The sequence below is a fragment of the Lacerta agilis genome, chromosome 4 (assembly GCF_009819535.1).
Source record: "Lacerta agilis isolate rLacAgi1 chromosome 4, rLacAgi1.pri, whole genome shotgun sequence".
Lineage (NCBI taxonomy): Eukaryota > Metazoa > Chordata > Lepidosauria > Squamata > Lacertidae > Lacerta > Lacerta agilis.
This window is the reverse complement of record NC_046315.1, coordinates 5,933,754-5,949,355: the sequence shown is the minus strand read 5'-3', so window position 1 is coordinate 5,949,355 and position 15,602 is coordinate 5,933,754. Positions and strand designations below refer to the sequence as shown.

Below are 15,602 nucleotides of genomic sequence, written 5' to 3'. Positions count from 1 at the left end.
GGCTCTGCACCTCTGAGCAGAGGGTGTCCTCCTCACCCAGGATCTTCTGCACTGGGTTTTCCCAGAATCCCCCACTGCTCCCAGTTTGGGTGGCATGGCCTCTTCCTGTTCCTGGGCCAGCTGAGCCTCGCTCATCCATCTGTGCTCTCAGGAAGCCTCTAAGAGATCGAAAGGAACCGTTTCGTCTTCTGCATGTCGTAATGAAAAGCTCTAGGAAATCCTACAAAGCAAATACATTGTTCTGTTACAGAATTTGTAGGACGGGGGTGGGGCAGGGGAATGGTTCCTTGAACAAGCATTCATGCACCGCATCCCAGACCATGAGATATCTTTTTGAAAAGAAAGAGGTGGAAGAGGAGAAGAAATAAGTCTCTAGCCTTCTAGAAATGCAAAATGTTGGATGCAACTGAAGGGATTTCTGTGAGATTAATCAACCAGGTTTCTACTGCCTTCCAGTCAATGCATGACGTCAGAATCGACTAACAAGGGAATCGTTTGTATCTTGTGAAAAATGGATGCTTGGCTCTAGTGGGGGTCCTCACCCGGGGGTCCTCGGGAGTTGCTCCCCACCCCCCACTTCCCTGCTTCTGTCTCCTTTTCTTGCACTTGGACACTCTGCTGCTCTCCAGACACACTCCTGGGGTGGGGTCCCTTTTTCTTTACTCTGAGGGCCAGGTATGTATCTGGCCAACCCCCTGAGGGCCAAGTGGGTGGGGCCAAAGACATCTCCCTTGAAATTTAGGTTGGAAATTTATTATTATTATTATTATTATTATTATTATTATTATTAATAGCTTAACTCAAACACACAGCCATTGAAGTCAAAGTCCTTGGAGGGTCTGTGAGTAGCAGCGTCCATTTCCGGCTGCTTTTCCAGCAACAATCCCTTTGGGACAGGGAGGATGTGGTCCTGGGATGCCCTGCTCTGGGTGCGAGGGGATTGCTGCAGTGGCCTCCGTGTGGAGCTGCCCTTGGAGATGATTGGGAAACTGGTTTGCAATGCAGCAGCCAGACTATGGGCTGGGATCCCTCTCTTTATTCCTGGCCTTACTCTCCCCCCCCCCCCCCGCTTTCCTTCCTTCCTCCACGTGGAATTTTTTTTTGGGGGGGAGGGGCTAGTCCACCTCCTCGTCCACCTTTGGAAAACTATTCCCACATGTTTCCTCTGTTGTGCAATGACGCTGAGCGATGTCACACGGAGTTAAAGTCCTAGGGACTCCTTTTTTTGAAGAAGGGAGATTTCCTGGGAGTCATTTTATTCTGAAAGGCCAAATGAGTTTGGGATCCTGTGATCTCCAGGAAGGAGAGCGTTGCAGACCTCGCCCCTCCCTGGCAAGACCCTCTCCTCCCCCTGCATGAGCAGATCAGGCCCCCCAGGCTGGCATCCTCCCCTGCTGCAGCCCTGGGACCCCCCACCGCCTCCCCACTGCACCCTTTGGGGGGAGAGAGAGGAGACTCACCAGATCCCAGGAGGGGACAGCCATGCAGCCCTTGGAGGAGAGGACTGGGGAGGGAGGGACCTGGGCTCTGGAGGACCTGGCCTGCTCTTGCTTCCTGGCTTCTCTAGGAAGGCAGCTCGGTTCCCTTTAACCCTTTCAGAGCCGAGTCCACCCCGCTTTCATTTGCTCTACGGTTCTGAGAGGTGAACAGAGGCAGAATCCTGTGTGCCCACGATGGAGGCTTGGATAGCATGGCGATGCCCTGAATTTCTCAGCAAAAAAACCCCTGAGCTTTGCAGGCAGTTAGCCTTGGGATCCGAACATTGATGCCTATTGTGCCCCCTTCTAGGGAGCTCTTGCATAACAAACAGAGCATATTTGGTAGGCCTGGGGTGAATGTAGGTACTGTACTTATAGGTGCATGGGGGGGGGGCATTAGAGTAGGGTTTTCAGAGGTGTGAAAGATTCCACCGCCCCCTAAATCTCTGCTCATCATCAGAATTCCTATGCTGCCTTATAGAATATAAACAAATATTTCCTAAAATGTTGGACTGAGTCACGATGCGGCACGAGTGTGCCAAAGCCCACATTTTTGCAGAGGGGGCCCCAAAGGATAAATGTCCAGGGTGGACGGGAGCCGGCACAAATATTGGCACCTGATCGATGAAGTAAGTATCATGAAAGCGTTTGGACCACAGCTTCTTCTCCTCCAGCACCATAATTCAAAAGCATCAGTTCTTTGGCGATCAGCCTTCTTTATGGTCCAGCTCTCGCTTCCATACATCACTACTGTTAAAACCAGAGCTTTAACTATATGGACCTTTGTCAACAAGGTGATGTCTCTGCTCTTTAAGATGCAAAATATTAAAATACAATAATTCATGAAATATTGAAAGCTTCCTTATACAGGGCTTGGCATACAGAATGTCCCGGGTTCGATCCTTGCCAACTTCAAGGCTCCCACCTGGAATCATGAAGGAGAGGGTTATGGCTGGCTCCTAGCCATGATGCCTATATGCTCTGCCTGCACAGCTGGAGGCAGCAGCAATGCTTCTGAATCCCAATTCAGAGAATCACAGAACTGCAGCGTTGGAAGGGGGACCCTGAGGATCATCTAGTCCAACCCCCTGCAGGGCAGGAATCTTTCGTCCAACATGTGGCTCGAACCCGCAACCCTGGAGTCTCATGCTCTTCAGAGAACAAGAAGAGGCCATCCTTGAAGAGGATTGGTAACTATTTGTAGATTATTTATTCAAAAAAATTACTGAGAAGATGTTAAAACACGAGTGGGTTTGGAGTAAGCTCAGCAGTAAAAAATTGTTAAGAGAATAAAATGATTGGAAGAACGGTTGCAATTATTATAATATGCAGCAGTAAGAGATAATTTAAGGAAACCATGGAAGGGTGGAAGGGAAGTCGAGTAACAAGAAATAATTTCGTTTGTCGGTTAATTAACTGTATTGTATTTTTCCTGTTTTTTTAGATTTGAAATCTTATAATTTATTATTATTATCATCATCATCATCATTATTTAAAAAGTCTCATGCCCTACCAACAGAGCTATGCTGGAAAACACCAGCAAGGTGAAAAGGCTTGTGTTCAAAGTCTGCTTGCTGGTTTCCCACAGGCTCTGTGAGACTGGGATGCTGAACTACAGGGGCCATGCTCCTTAGATTCTTAAACAGTGTAGAGCAGTAGATCCCAATTGGTGGTCCGTGGATCCCAGGAGGTCTGCACAACCCACCCAGCGGGTTAATGGCACCATTCACATAAGAAAAACTACCAGAGAGATATCAACATTTCCGAAAGGAGGAGGTCCATGCCTTGGATTTTGACAAACAGGGGCTCTGCGGTACTTAGCTAATTGGGAACCCACTGGTGCAGAGAATACGGAGCTAGGTGGATAAGGCAGCCTGGTCCATGTGTCTGGAAGTCCTGGGCTGCCCAGACGACAAGACCCCCCTCTCGGCCGGAAGGCAGTGACAGATTTACGTATAAGTTAAACAAGCTATAGCTTAGGGCCCCACTCTCTTGCCCCCCCCCAAAAAAACATACTTCTTAATTGTATTTCACTTTTAATATACTTCTTAATTGTATTTCAGTTCAACAATTACTTTGATAAAATACATATTTTGTTATGTGCAAATGGCTTGAGATACCTATTAGGTTCATAAATTACCATATAGCATATATTCAACACGAAAAACAGCAACCATTTGTTGTTGGCAAAGGACAGCAGGACATATAAAATGTCATCTGACCCAGATTTTTCTTTCCTCTGCAGAATGTCATAGCTCGGCCGGAGTTGGCCTACCTGTGGCAGGATCAAAGAGAAGGTAAGCCCCACGCCTTGGAGACAGGGAACTCCCTTGTCCCTTCTTTGCCCAAGACTCACCTACCAAGTTTTCCTGCAGGAGTTTTGCAGGATCTGCTCCATGCCTGGCAGGCCTTTCCCACCTGGCCTGGGAGGGCAGCGCCCGGACTGACTCCTGCTACAAGAAGCAGAGGGGGCTGAACAGACTCTGGGGTTGGGGGTCTTGTTGAGGGGGGTCTCCTAACAGGAATGCTTCCTGTTTCCTTTGCCCTTCATGGTCTCCCTGCCTGAGCTGACAGAGCTGGTCTCGCAGGCGGAGTTGAGGACTCCCCGACTGCGGGTGCTGGCCGACTTTGAAATCCGTACCGAGGTAGCTGGCTCTGGGGTGCTCAGGACCAATGGGTTGGGTTAATGGGAAGCGTTTGTAACCTGAAGCAAATGTAACCCGAGGTACCATTGTATTTTGTTTTCCTCATGACCTTTGTACGTTTATTTTTTTATTTTTTTAAGAGGGCAAATTGAAAGAGAAATTGTATGGCAAGTTGCGGAAGAATAAAAGGTTGCGTTTGGGAAAAAACACAGAAAGAAAATTGGGGCATGGTCTCCTCAAATATTTTATTGGGGGGGGCAGAGACCCCTAGGCCTTTAAGAGCTGGCGCCTATTCCCTACACTCACAGGTCTCAGGATGGTTACAACATAAAAACAGAACATAAAAACACAAAACACCACATTTTAAAAAGGGCATTAGATGTCAATCAGACGAGACTTCCGGTGAAGCGCCAAAGTGGCCGGTTGGGAGAAGCCCCAGCTCTGGGGAACTCTGATGCTGTCAGGGAAGGGGGAGCCGTAACTGCGATATGGCCCCCGAAAAAACTTCAGGAAGAGCATCCTGAAGACATGGGGATGGATGCCCAGATGGTTGTCACCGTTAGAAGCAAAAGCCCATAAAAGAGCAAATACAGATAGACAATGGCCGAAATACAGTGACATTTTGAGATAAGAAGGAGAACATTTTAAATTGAAATCATATGAACAATTGAAAGGACATGTTATGGATTGGTTGCAATACCATCAGATCAATGAGATATTTAAGTCAGATAGAAAAATTGGTTTTCAGGTAGAAAAATCCAAGTTGGAGACTGAATTGATAGAGCCAAAGACTAAAAATCTTTCCAGAATGTATAATTTATTGCTAGAGTGGCATACTAAAGAAGAAATGGTTAAATCAACAATGATAGAGTGGGCAAGGGATGTGGGGCACAACATCATGTTGGAGGATTGGGAAAAATTGTGGAAAACTGGGATAAAATTTTCAGCATGTAATTTGCTTAGGGAAAATATAATGAAGATGATGTATAGATGGTACTTGAAACCTGTTAAATTGGCAAAAATTTATCATGGTCAGAATAACATATGCTGGAAATATAAAGAAGCAGAAGGAACTTTTTTCCATATGTGGTGGACGTGCCCAAAGGTAAAAGACTTCTGAGAAAAGATTTATAACAAATTGAAGAAGGTGTTGAAAAACACATTCAAAAAGAAACCAGCAGCTTTTTTACGGGGCATCCTAGGCCGAGAAATTCCAAAATGTGATAGAACTTTATTTATGTATACCACAACAGCAGCTAGAATTTTGATAGCTAAAAACTGGAAGACAAAAGTAATTCCAACGATTGAAGAATGGCAGATGAAAATGATGGATTGTATGGAGCTCGCTGAGATGACCGGGAAACTTCGTGACCAGAGGGACGACGCGGCGGAAGAATGGAAGAAATTCAAATTGTATTAAAAAAAATTATTGTATGATTGACAAATAGATATAATTTGGAAGAAAAGTTAGACTGTAGATGTAGAGTTCGGTTAAGGGTCTAAGATATATGAAGAATGAGTTAAGATATTAGTTAAGATTAATAAGTAGGTATTTTTATAGTAAAATAAGGTTTTGTAAGATGTTTAGAAATTACTAAAGATGATGGACAAGGAACGCAGGAAGAGGAGACAGGAGAAAGTCAATATGCAATGTAAGGATAGATGTTAATGACAGTAATAAGGTTGTTTGTTTTTATTGTAGGTTTGTTTTTTGTATGGTTGTATTGTTGTGCTTATGTTTGATTATGTTGTTTCTTTTCTATAAAATTTAATATATATTTTTAAAAAGATGTCAATCAGACAAAGGTATGGTTAAAAAGGTGTGGATTTGTCTGGCTGCTAAAGCTGTATAATGCTTTCCCCGACCTTCGTATGGATTCTTTGATGGGAAGTGAGGTTGGAGCTCTTCCTGAAGCTCTTTCCACATTCCACACAATGGTAGGGTTTCTCCCCTGTATGAATTCTTTGATGGGAAGTGAGTTTGGAGCTCTGACTGAAGCTCTTTCCACATTCAATGCACTGATATGGTTTCTCCCCTGTATGAATTCTTTGATGGGAGGTGAGAGAGGAGCTCCGACTGAAGCTCTTTCCACATTCCACACACCGGTAGGGTTTCTCCCCTGTATGAATTCTTTGATGGGAAGTGAGACTGTGGCTCTGACGGAAGCTCTTTCCACATTCAAAGCACTGATATGGGTTCTCCCCTGTATGAATTCTTTGGTGGGAATTGAGATTGTGGCTCTGACTGAAGCTCTTTCCACATTCAAAGCACTGATAGGGTTTCTGCCCTGTATGAATTCTTCGATGGGACGTGAGAGAGGAGCTATCAGTGAAGCTCTTTCCACATTCCACACACTTATAGGGTTTCTCCCCTGTATGAATTCTTTGATGGAAAGTGAGATGGTCTTTCCTACCGAAGCTCTTTCCACATTCCACACACTGATAGGGTTTCTCCCCTGTATGAATTCTTTGATGGGAAGTAAGTTTAAAGCTCTGACTGAAGCTCTTTCCGCATTCCACGCAATGGTAGGGTTTCTCCCCTGTATGAATTCTTTGATGAGAAGTGAGTTTGGAGCTCTTCCTGAAGCTCTTTCCACATTCCACACAATGGTAGGGTTTCTCCCCTGTATGAATTCTTTGATGGGAAGTGAGTTTGGAGCTCTGACTGAAGCTCTTTCCACATTCAATGCACTGATATGGTTTCTCCCCTGTATGAATTCTTTGATGGGAGGTGAGAGAGGAGCTCCGACTGAAGCTCTTTCCACATTCCACACACCGGTAGGGTTTCTCCCCTGTATGAATTCTTTGATGGGAAGTGAGTTTGGAGCTCTGACTGAAGTTCTTTCCACATTCAAAGCACTGATATCGTTTCTCACCTGTATGAATTCCTTGATGGAAAGTGAGAGATGAGCTCTGACTGAAGCTCTTTCCACATTCCACACACTGATATGGCTTCTCCCCTGTATGAATTCTTTGATGGGAGGTGAGATGGGAGCTCTGACTGAAGCTCTTTTCACATTCAAAGCACTGATATGGTTTCTCCCCTGTATGAATTCTTTGATGCGAAGTGAGAGAGGAGGTATGACTGAAGCTCTTTCCACATTCCACACACTGATAGGATTTCTCCCCTGTATGAATTATTTGATGGGAAGTGAGTTTGGAACACTGTCTGAAGCTCTTTCCACATTCAAAGCACTGATATGGTTTCTCCCCTGTATGAATCCCTTGATGGAAAGTGAGAGAGGAGCTCTGACTGAAGCTCTTTCCACATTCCACACACTGATATGGTTTCTCTCCTGTATGAATTCTTTGATGGGAAGTGAGATGGGAGCTCTGTCTGAAGCTCTTTTCACATTCAAAGCACTGATATGGTTTCTCCCCTGTATGAATTCTTTGATGGGAAGTGAGAGAGGAGCTATGGCTGAAGCTCTTTCCACATTTCACACATTGATAGGGTTTCTCCCCTGTATGAATTCTTTGATGGGAAGTGAGACTGTGGCTCTGACTGAAGCTTTTTCCACATTCCATGCACTGATAGAGTTTCTTTCCAATGAGATTTTGTTGATGGGAAGTGGAATGGGAGCTCTGACTGCAGCTTTCTCCACACTTTAAATTTTTACATGGTTTCTCCTCTCTGGGAATTTTATCGTGGTCATCCTTGTTCTCGATTTCCGATTCATCACAATCTGCAATGAAGACAAAAAGGGATTAGAGCCTCAGGAACAAATGGAGAAGAACTGAAGGGAGTTGGGTGTGTGTTCATTACCTGTGTTTTTTGTCATTAACCAACATATTTATTATTTGATTCTGATGAGTTGTTGTATTTTGCTTTGTTTGATATACAGTAGTGGTCAAAATTGTGGAAGCCTTTTGGGGAAAAGTGTATTTCAGAGGTTTGATGGCTCATAACACCACTTCTTTTGGAGTAATGTTTTAAAATTCTATATCACCGGTAAAATAATTTAATCAATAATGAAATCCAACCCGTATTCTATCAAACCTTATAGCCAAATAACCAGAAAAAGGAAGCACAACTTGCTTAGGTTGACTTTTGTCAGTGTGTGATGTGATTGCTATCAAGTTGGCAGTTTTTTGTGTTCTTTCATTTAGTGAGTTTGTAAAGCATAATAAAATTATAGAAATGACATAAAGAGTTGATTGACCACCCAGAAAGCAATGTAAAAAAGAACTATTAAGTGAACAAGGATATAGTTATGAAGAAATTAGAAGAGAGATTGGGGAAAACTTAACCAAAGCTGGCATTTCTATATTTTTGAAGAGGTATAAGGAGACTCAGCCTGGTAAAGGCAGGAAAAGGTGCCAAAGGCAAGTGATGATCGAAGATTGAAGAGACTGTGTCCCTACATGACAGAAGAAAATCAAATGGGTGTATACAAGATGACATGGCACAATATAATGTGAAGTTGAGTGCAAGGACTGGTCTAAATGTTAGAATTCTAAGGAAAAAGCAATTGTTATATCTCAAGCAAAGGTTGAAAAGATTAAACCCATGTTAACTGGGATTTTATCTGAAACTTATCCTTATGATTCAGGCCCAGTAAAGATATGATTCATATTTCATATTGTAATCCACAGGTGACCGCCACAATAAGCAACCCAGCAATAAAGCCCAATTAACAGAGGCAATAATTTAGCCTTGGTTTCACATTACAACTGCAGAACTAAAAACTTGGTTCACTTCATGGGAAGGCCTGGTAAGGCCATAATTAAAACTAAAACTTGCCAATGGTTACCAAAGGTTGCATGTTTTTTCTTTATGATTGCTGTTCTAATAAATACTCCTTCATAAAAGTTATTGCATGACATTCTTCATTAAATTATCTTTCCATTGATATATAATTTTATATTACCCCCAACAAAAGTGGTCTTTATGAGCCATCAAACCTCAGAAATACACTTTTCACAAAAGGTTTCCGCAATTTTGGTGACTAGTATAAGTTGTTCATTTTAAAGTTAATGTTCTTTTTATATGGGATCAGATTATTATTATTTATGTTTCATGTTTATATATGTGTTGGAAGCCGACCAGAGTGGCTGGGGCAACCAAGCCAGATGGGCAGGGTATACCGTATTTTTCACTCCATAGTGTGCACCGGACAATAGGGCGCACCTCCTTTTTAGAGGAGGAAACAAGAAAAAAAATATTTTTCTGGTTTTCCTCCTCTAAAGGCCCTGTTTTTTTGAGGATCAGCTAAAAGTTTTGCAGCTTTTTTGCAAAGGGAAAAGCCCTGGTTTTTTGAGGATCAGCTAAAAGTTTTGCAGCTTTTTTTGCAAAGGGTAAATAGCAAAGAGGAAACGCCCCGTTTTTATGGGGTTCAACTCATATTTCTGCAGCTTCTAAAGGAAAGGGAGCCTTTTCTACAGTTACCAGACAGATAATCTAATCAACCAGTCACATGTCGCTGGGGAAACAAACAACCTCCCTCTGCAGCACATTCAACAATGGAGGGGGGGGTTGAAAGGGAGCCGGGACTCTTATCTCTCTCCCAATCTCTTGCTGATCAGCTGCAGAGCGGGGTCCTTTCAACACCCCCTTTTCTCTTTGTAAAATAAAAAGCATGATCCTCGTTTGGCCCCTGGGCAATTCAGCTCCAGGGACCACAATTCGCACCATAAGACGCACAGATATTTCCCCTTACTTTTTAGGAGGAAAAAAGTGCATATTATGGAGCAAAAAATACGGTAAATAAAAATGATTATTATTACTACAGTGGTACCTCAATTTAAGAACAGTCTGGAAAAGATTAAGTTTGTAAACTGAGGTACCACTGTATTACTATCATCATCACCACTGCTACTACTACCTGATTCAATAAGCCTGGCTCTTCTCTGGGATGGATTTTGTTTGGCCCAGTCATGGCATCCCCTCCATCTGCAATGTCAGTCATCTCTTTGGTCAACCCAAGACTGACAGGAGCAAAAACAAAAACAGAAAACCTGAAGCTACTTATCTTTCCTAACAATTCCGAAGCTGACATTTAAGATGGCCTGGGGAGTTCAGAGCAGCCCAATCGTGATAGAAAAGGAATAATTTGAGGAAGATTGTTCAAAGAAAAAACTGTAATTTACTATTTATTGTGGGGGTGTTAGGTTCCCAGGTGTTGTAGGGGGCACTGTAGAGCTCTGTGACAATATATGAGGTTGGTCACATAGAGGTATTTTTTCAATTTCCAGGCAGATATGATGATCCCACAGGGAGCCTTACCAAGAGAGGCCACGATCCCACAATTCTCCTCCATGACTTCCTTATGCAGAGCTCTCTGGTCAGGATCCAGCAACGCCCATTCCTCGTCTGTGAAACGAACAGCAAGATCTTCAAAGCACACTGGACTGTGGAGGAAACTGAAGGAATTTCTGTGAGATTAATCAGCCTGGTTTCTGCTGCCTTCCAGTCAATGCATGAAGTCAGAACCGAATGATAAGGGAATCGTTTGTATCTTGTGAAAAATGGACGCTTGGCTCTAGTGGGGGTCCTCACCTGGGGGTCCTCAGGAGTTCCTCCACACCCCCACCCCCACTCCCCTGCTTCTGTCTCCTTTTCTTGCACTTGGACTCTCTGCCGCTCTCAAGACAGACTCCTGGGGTGGGGTCCCTTTTTCTTTGCTCTGAGGGCAAGGTATGCATCTGGTCAACTCCCTGAGGGCCAAGTGGGTGGTGTCAAAGACATCTCCCTTGAAATATAGGCTGTAAAATTATTATTATTATTATTATTATTATTATTATTATTATTATTCTATTAAATAGCTTAACACACAGACACAGCCTTTGATGCCAAGCTCCCTGGGGCCAGGTGAGTAGCAGCGCCCATTTCCAGCTGCTTTGCCAGCAAGAATCCCTTTGGGAGAGAGAGGATGTGGTCCTGGGATGCCCTGCTCTGGGTGCGAGGGGATTGCTGCACTGGCCTTTGTGTGGAGCTGCCCTTGGAGATGATTGGGAAACTGGTCTATAATACAGCAGCCAGACTATGGGCTGGGATCCCTCTCTTTATCCCCGCCCTTTCTCTCCCACTTTAACTTCCTTCCTCCACGTGGGTTTTTTGATGGGAGGGGGGCTAGTCCACCTCCTCGTCCAGCTTTGGAAAACCATTTGCACATGTTTCCTCTGTTGTGCAATGACGCTGAGCGATGTCACACAGAGTTAAAGTCCTAGGGACTCCTTTGCTTAAAGAAGGGAGATTTCGTGGGAGTCCTTTTTTTCTGAAAGGCCAAATGAGTTTGGGATCCTCTGATCTCCAGGAAGGAGAGCGTTGCAGACCTCGCCCCTCCCTGGCAGAACCCTCTCCTCCCCCTGCATGAGCAGATCAGGCCCCCCAGGCTGGCATCCTCCCCTGCTGCAGCCCTGGGACCCCCACCGCCTCCCCACTGCACCCTCTGGGGGGAGAGAGAGGAGACTCACCAGATCCCAGGAGGGGACAGCCATGCAGCCCTTGCAGGAGAGGACTGGGGAGGGAGGGGCCTTGGCTCCGGAGGACCTGGCCCCCTCTTGCTTCCTGTCCTCTCTAGGAAGGCAGATCAGTTCCCTTTAACCCTTGCAGAGCCGAGTCCACCCAGCTCAGCCTCGGCAGAACATCAGATTTTTATTCTTTTTTATGGATTTAGGGGGGCAGCTGCCCCTCTGGCTAAGCCAATGCCCAGATATGCTTTTGGGGTGAGGTTGTTGTTTGGACTCTGAGCACCTGCTGCTCCAGAGAAGCGGACACGGGGCAATGGATTCAAACTACAAGAAAGAAGATTCCACCTAAACATTAGGAAGAACTTCCTGACAGTAAGAGCTGTTTGACAGTGGAATTTGCTGCCAAGGAGTGTGGTGGAGTCTCCTTCTTTGGAGGTCTTGAAGCGGAGGCTTGACAGCCATCTGTCAAGAATGCTTTGATGGTGTTTCCTGCTTGGCAGGGGGTTGGACTGGGTGGCCCTTGTGGTCTCTTCCAACTCTAGGATTCTACGATCTCCCTCTGTTGGCCGGAAACCAGAGGAACAGCTTGCAGGGGAAAGGGCTTTGCAGGAGGCAAGGAACCTCCTCCTCGAATTCAGGAGTGGAGAGATAGGAGGGGGTCCGAGGGTCATCTAGTCCAACCCCCAGCAATGCAGGAATCTCAGCTAAAGCATCCCTGGCAGATGGCCGCCCAATCTCTGCTTAGAAACCTCCAAGGAAGGAGAGTCCACCCCCACCCCCAAGGGAGACCATTCCACTGTCAAATAGCTCTTGCCACCAGAAAGTTCTTCCTAACTTTTAATTGGAATCTCCTTTCTTGTAACTTGAAGCCATGGGTTCGATTCCTACCCTCCGGAGCAGGAGGAGCAGAACTTGATAGGTCATTGGTTTCACCCAGTAATTTCATCTTATGCTCTTTTATGTTCCACCTTGCTGGAGATTCTACCCTCCCAGCTGCTTTCATTTGCTCTACGTTTCTGAGAGGTAAACACAGGCAGAATCCTGTGTGCCCACGATGGAGGCTTGGATAGCATGGCGATGCCCTGAATTTCTCAGCAAAAAAAATCCCTGAGCTTTGCAGGCAGTTATCCTTGGGATCCAAACATGAATGCCTATTGTGCCCCCATGTGGGGAGCTCTTACATAACATCAGAGTAGGGTTTTCAGAGGTGTGAAAGATTCCACCGCCCCCTAAATCTCTGCTCATCATCCGAATTACTATATTGCCTTATAGAATATAAACAAATATTTCCTAAAATGTTGGATTGCTTCATAATACTGGTAATATTTTTCAGATTCAGTGGACCCTCTGGATACGGATGCAATTCATTCTGGTGGTCCTTACGCACCCTGAAAATTCCATAAGCAGAGGCGCCACTTCTGTGCATGTACACGCAGCAAAACCCAAAATAATACTCTTCCGGGTTTGCCACATTCTTTACCTGAAGATAACGTAACCCGGGGGTCTACTGTTCAGCCTGGACACTGAGGTCCAGCTCCGAGGGCCTTCTGGCGGTTCTCTCAATGCAAGAAGTGAAGTTGCAGGAAACCAGGCAGAGGGCCTTCTTGGTGGTGGCGCCCACCCTATGGAGCGCCCTCCCTTCAGAGGTCAAGGAAATAAACAGCTACCTGACTTTTTAGAAGACATCTGAAGGCAGCCCTGTTTAGGGAAGTTTTTAATGTTTGATGTTTTAATGCGTTTTTAATATTCTGTTGGGAGCCGCCCAGAGTGGCTGAGGAAACCCAAAAAGATGGGAGGGGTATAAATAAAAAAATTGATGATGATGATGAACCCTCTTAATGAATCAAATAAGCCTGGCAATGACGAGGCAAGCAAACTTTGCAGCAAGGACGGTCATAGGATGTGCCCAAGGCCAGAAAAGGGGAGAGGAAAGCGTGAATAGAGTACAGTTCTGCTGATTTGCTAGTTTTCTGCTTTGTGATATAATAAGGGCATGCCCAGACAGCAGTGTTGAAACCCAGACACTGCCATTCTGGGGCTCTCCTCATGTTTTTATCACGTTTCATATCCCACCCGTCCAAGGAGCTCAAGGTGGCCTGGGCCTCCCTCTCTCCATATCCTCACAACAATCCTGCAAGGTAGGTGACACTGAGCGACAGTCACTGGCCCCGGGGTCATCTGGTAAGTTTCATGGCTGACCTCTGCTTGCCCGCTTGGGCGTGCGCACCAATGAATTCAGCAGAATTGAGTTTGGAGTAAACATGCATGCAGTCAGGCTGTATACAATGCCAATGCTAATTCCTAAATCCAGGCCTGAGTCACGATGGTGTACGAGTGTGCCAAAGTCCACCTTTTTGCAGAGGGGCCCCCAGAGGATAAATGTCCAGGCAGCCGGGACGGGTGGACGGGAGCCGGCAGAAATATTAGCACCCGATCAATGAACTATCATGAAAGCGTTCGGACCACAGCTTCTTCTCCTCCAGCACCATAATTCAAAAGCATCAATTCTTTGGCGATTGGCCCTCTTTATGGTCCAGCTCTCACTTCCATACATCACTACTGGGAAAACCAGAGCTTTAACTATACGGACCTTTGTCAACAAGGTGATGTCTCTGCTCTTTAAGATGCAAAATATTAAAATACAATAATTCATCAAATATTAAAAGCTTCCATAAGCAGGGCTTGGCAGGCAGAAGGTCCCGGGTTCGATCCTTGACAACTTCAAGGCTCCCACCAGGAATCGTGAAGGAGAGGGTTATGGCTGGCTCCTAGCCATGATGCCTATATGCTCTGCCTCCACAGCTGGAGGCAGCAGCAATGCTTCTGAATCCCAATTCAGAGAATCACAGAATTGTAGCATTGGAAGCGGGACCCCGAGGATCATCTAGTCCAACCCCCTGCAGGGCAGGAATCTTTCATCCAATGTGAGGCTTGAACCTGCGACCCTGAAGTCTCATGCTCTTCAGGGATCAAGAAGAGGCCATCCTTGTAGAGGACTGGAAACTATTTGTAGAATATAGTTTTAAAAAAAATTACTGCAAGCATGTTAAAACATGAGTGGGTTGGGAGTAAGCTCAGCAGTAAAAATTGTTAAGAGAATAAAATGATCGGAAGAACGGTTGCAATTATTATAATATGCAGCAGTAAGAGATAATTTAAGGAAACCATGGAAGGGTGGAAGGGAAGTCGAGTAACAAGAAATAATTTGGTGTGTCGGTTAATTAACTGTATTGTATTGTATTTCTCCTGTTTTTGTAGATTTGAAAACTTATACTTTATTATGGTTGTTGTTGTTGTTGTTGTTGTTGTTGTTTAAAGAGTCCCATGCCCTACCAACAGAGCTATGCTGGAAAACACCAGCAAGGTGAAAAGGCTCGTGTTCAAATTCTGCTTCTGGTTGGACGCCATTCTGCTCAGTTGATAGAAGCCTCGGCTCCGAGGTTTCTATGTCGCTGTGGGGGAGGGGGGAGTCGAGACTGCGCCTCGACCCCCCAAGAAACTGCAGGTAGAGCGTCCTGGAGCCATGGGATCTGGCTGGTCCCCCGGGGTGCCTCCCTTGCTCTCCGGTAAGCCCTAGTAAGGGCTGCTGTGACGGGCGAGGTTGAGGCGTGTGGGCTGTGGATACAACACTAGCCTCGCAGTGAGAAGTAGCGGCTGCTGACAGAGAGAGCGTCCAATTCTTCCACGATTCGGCTAATTTGGATTTGTAAGTACTGATTTTTTAAAAAAGGAAAAAAGTGACTTTAAAATTCGGTTGTCTTGGGAACTTCAAAAATGGAGGTCGGTTCCCGGAGAGTTGAAACAAAAGGACACAGTGTAATTTTCAAGTCCGAAGCTTTTGAATAACTTTGTGTCAAGGAAATTCTTGAAGCCTTTAAGATACTATTACCCTCTTTGAGGAAACTTTGGATGGCTGCTTGTGCAGCGAAGAAACATATTCGAACTGCATAAGCTTTTAAAACTTTAAGGATGCCTAAAAGGAAACGGTTGAAGGACTTTCAAACAAAGGTCTTGGAACTTTTGTACAATCTAACAGTGGGAGTAAACCAGTTAAATCAGTTAACGG

General features: G+C 45.1%; 1 protein-coding gene across 1 annotated transcript in view; it reads right to left on the bottom strand.

Moving 5' to 3' along the window:
• Positions 1 to 15,602, bottom strand: part of LOC117045139 — a 415,311-nt gene that overhangs the window by 387,619 nt on the left and 12,090 nt on the right. The window contains exon 4 of the mRNA XM_033145929.1: positions 6,056 to 7,654. Coding sequence (XP_033001820.1) covers positions 6,056 to 7,654 — 1,599 coding nt within the window. The remainder of the gene's footprint in view (positions 1 to 6,055; positions 7,655 to 15,602) is intronic.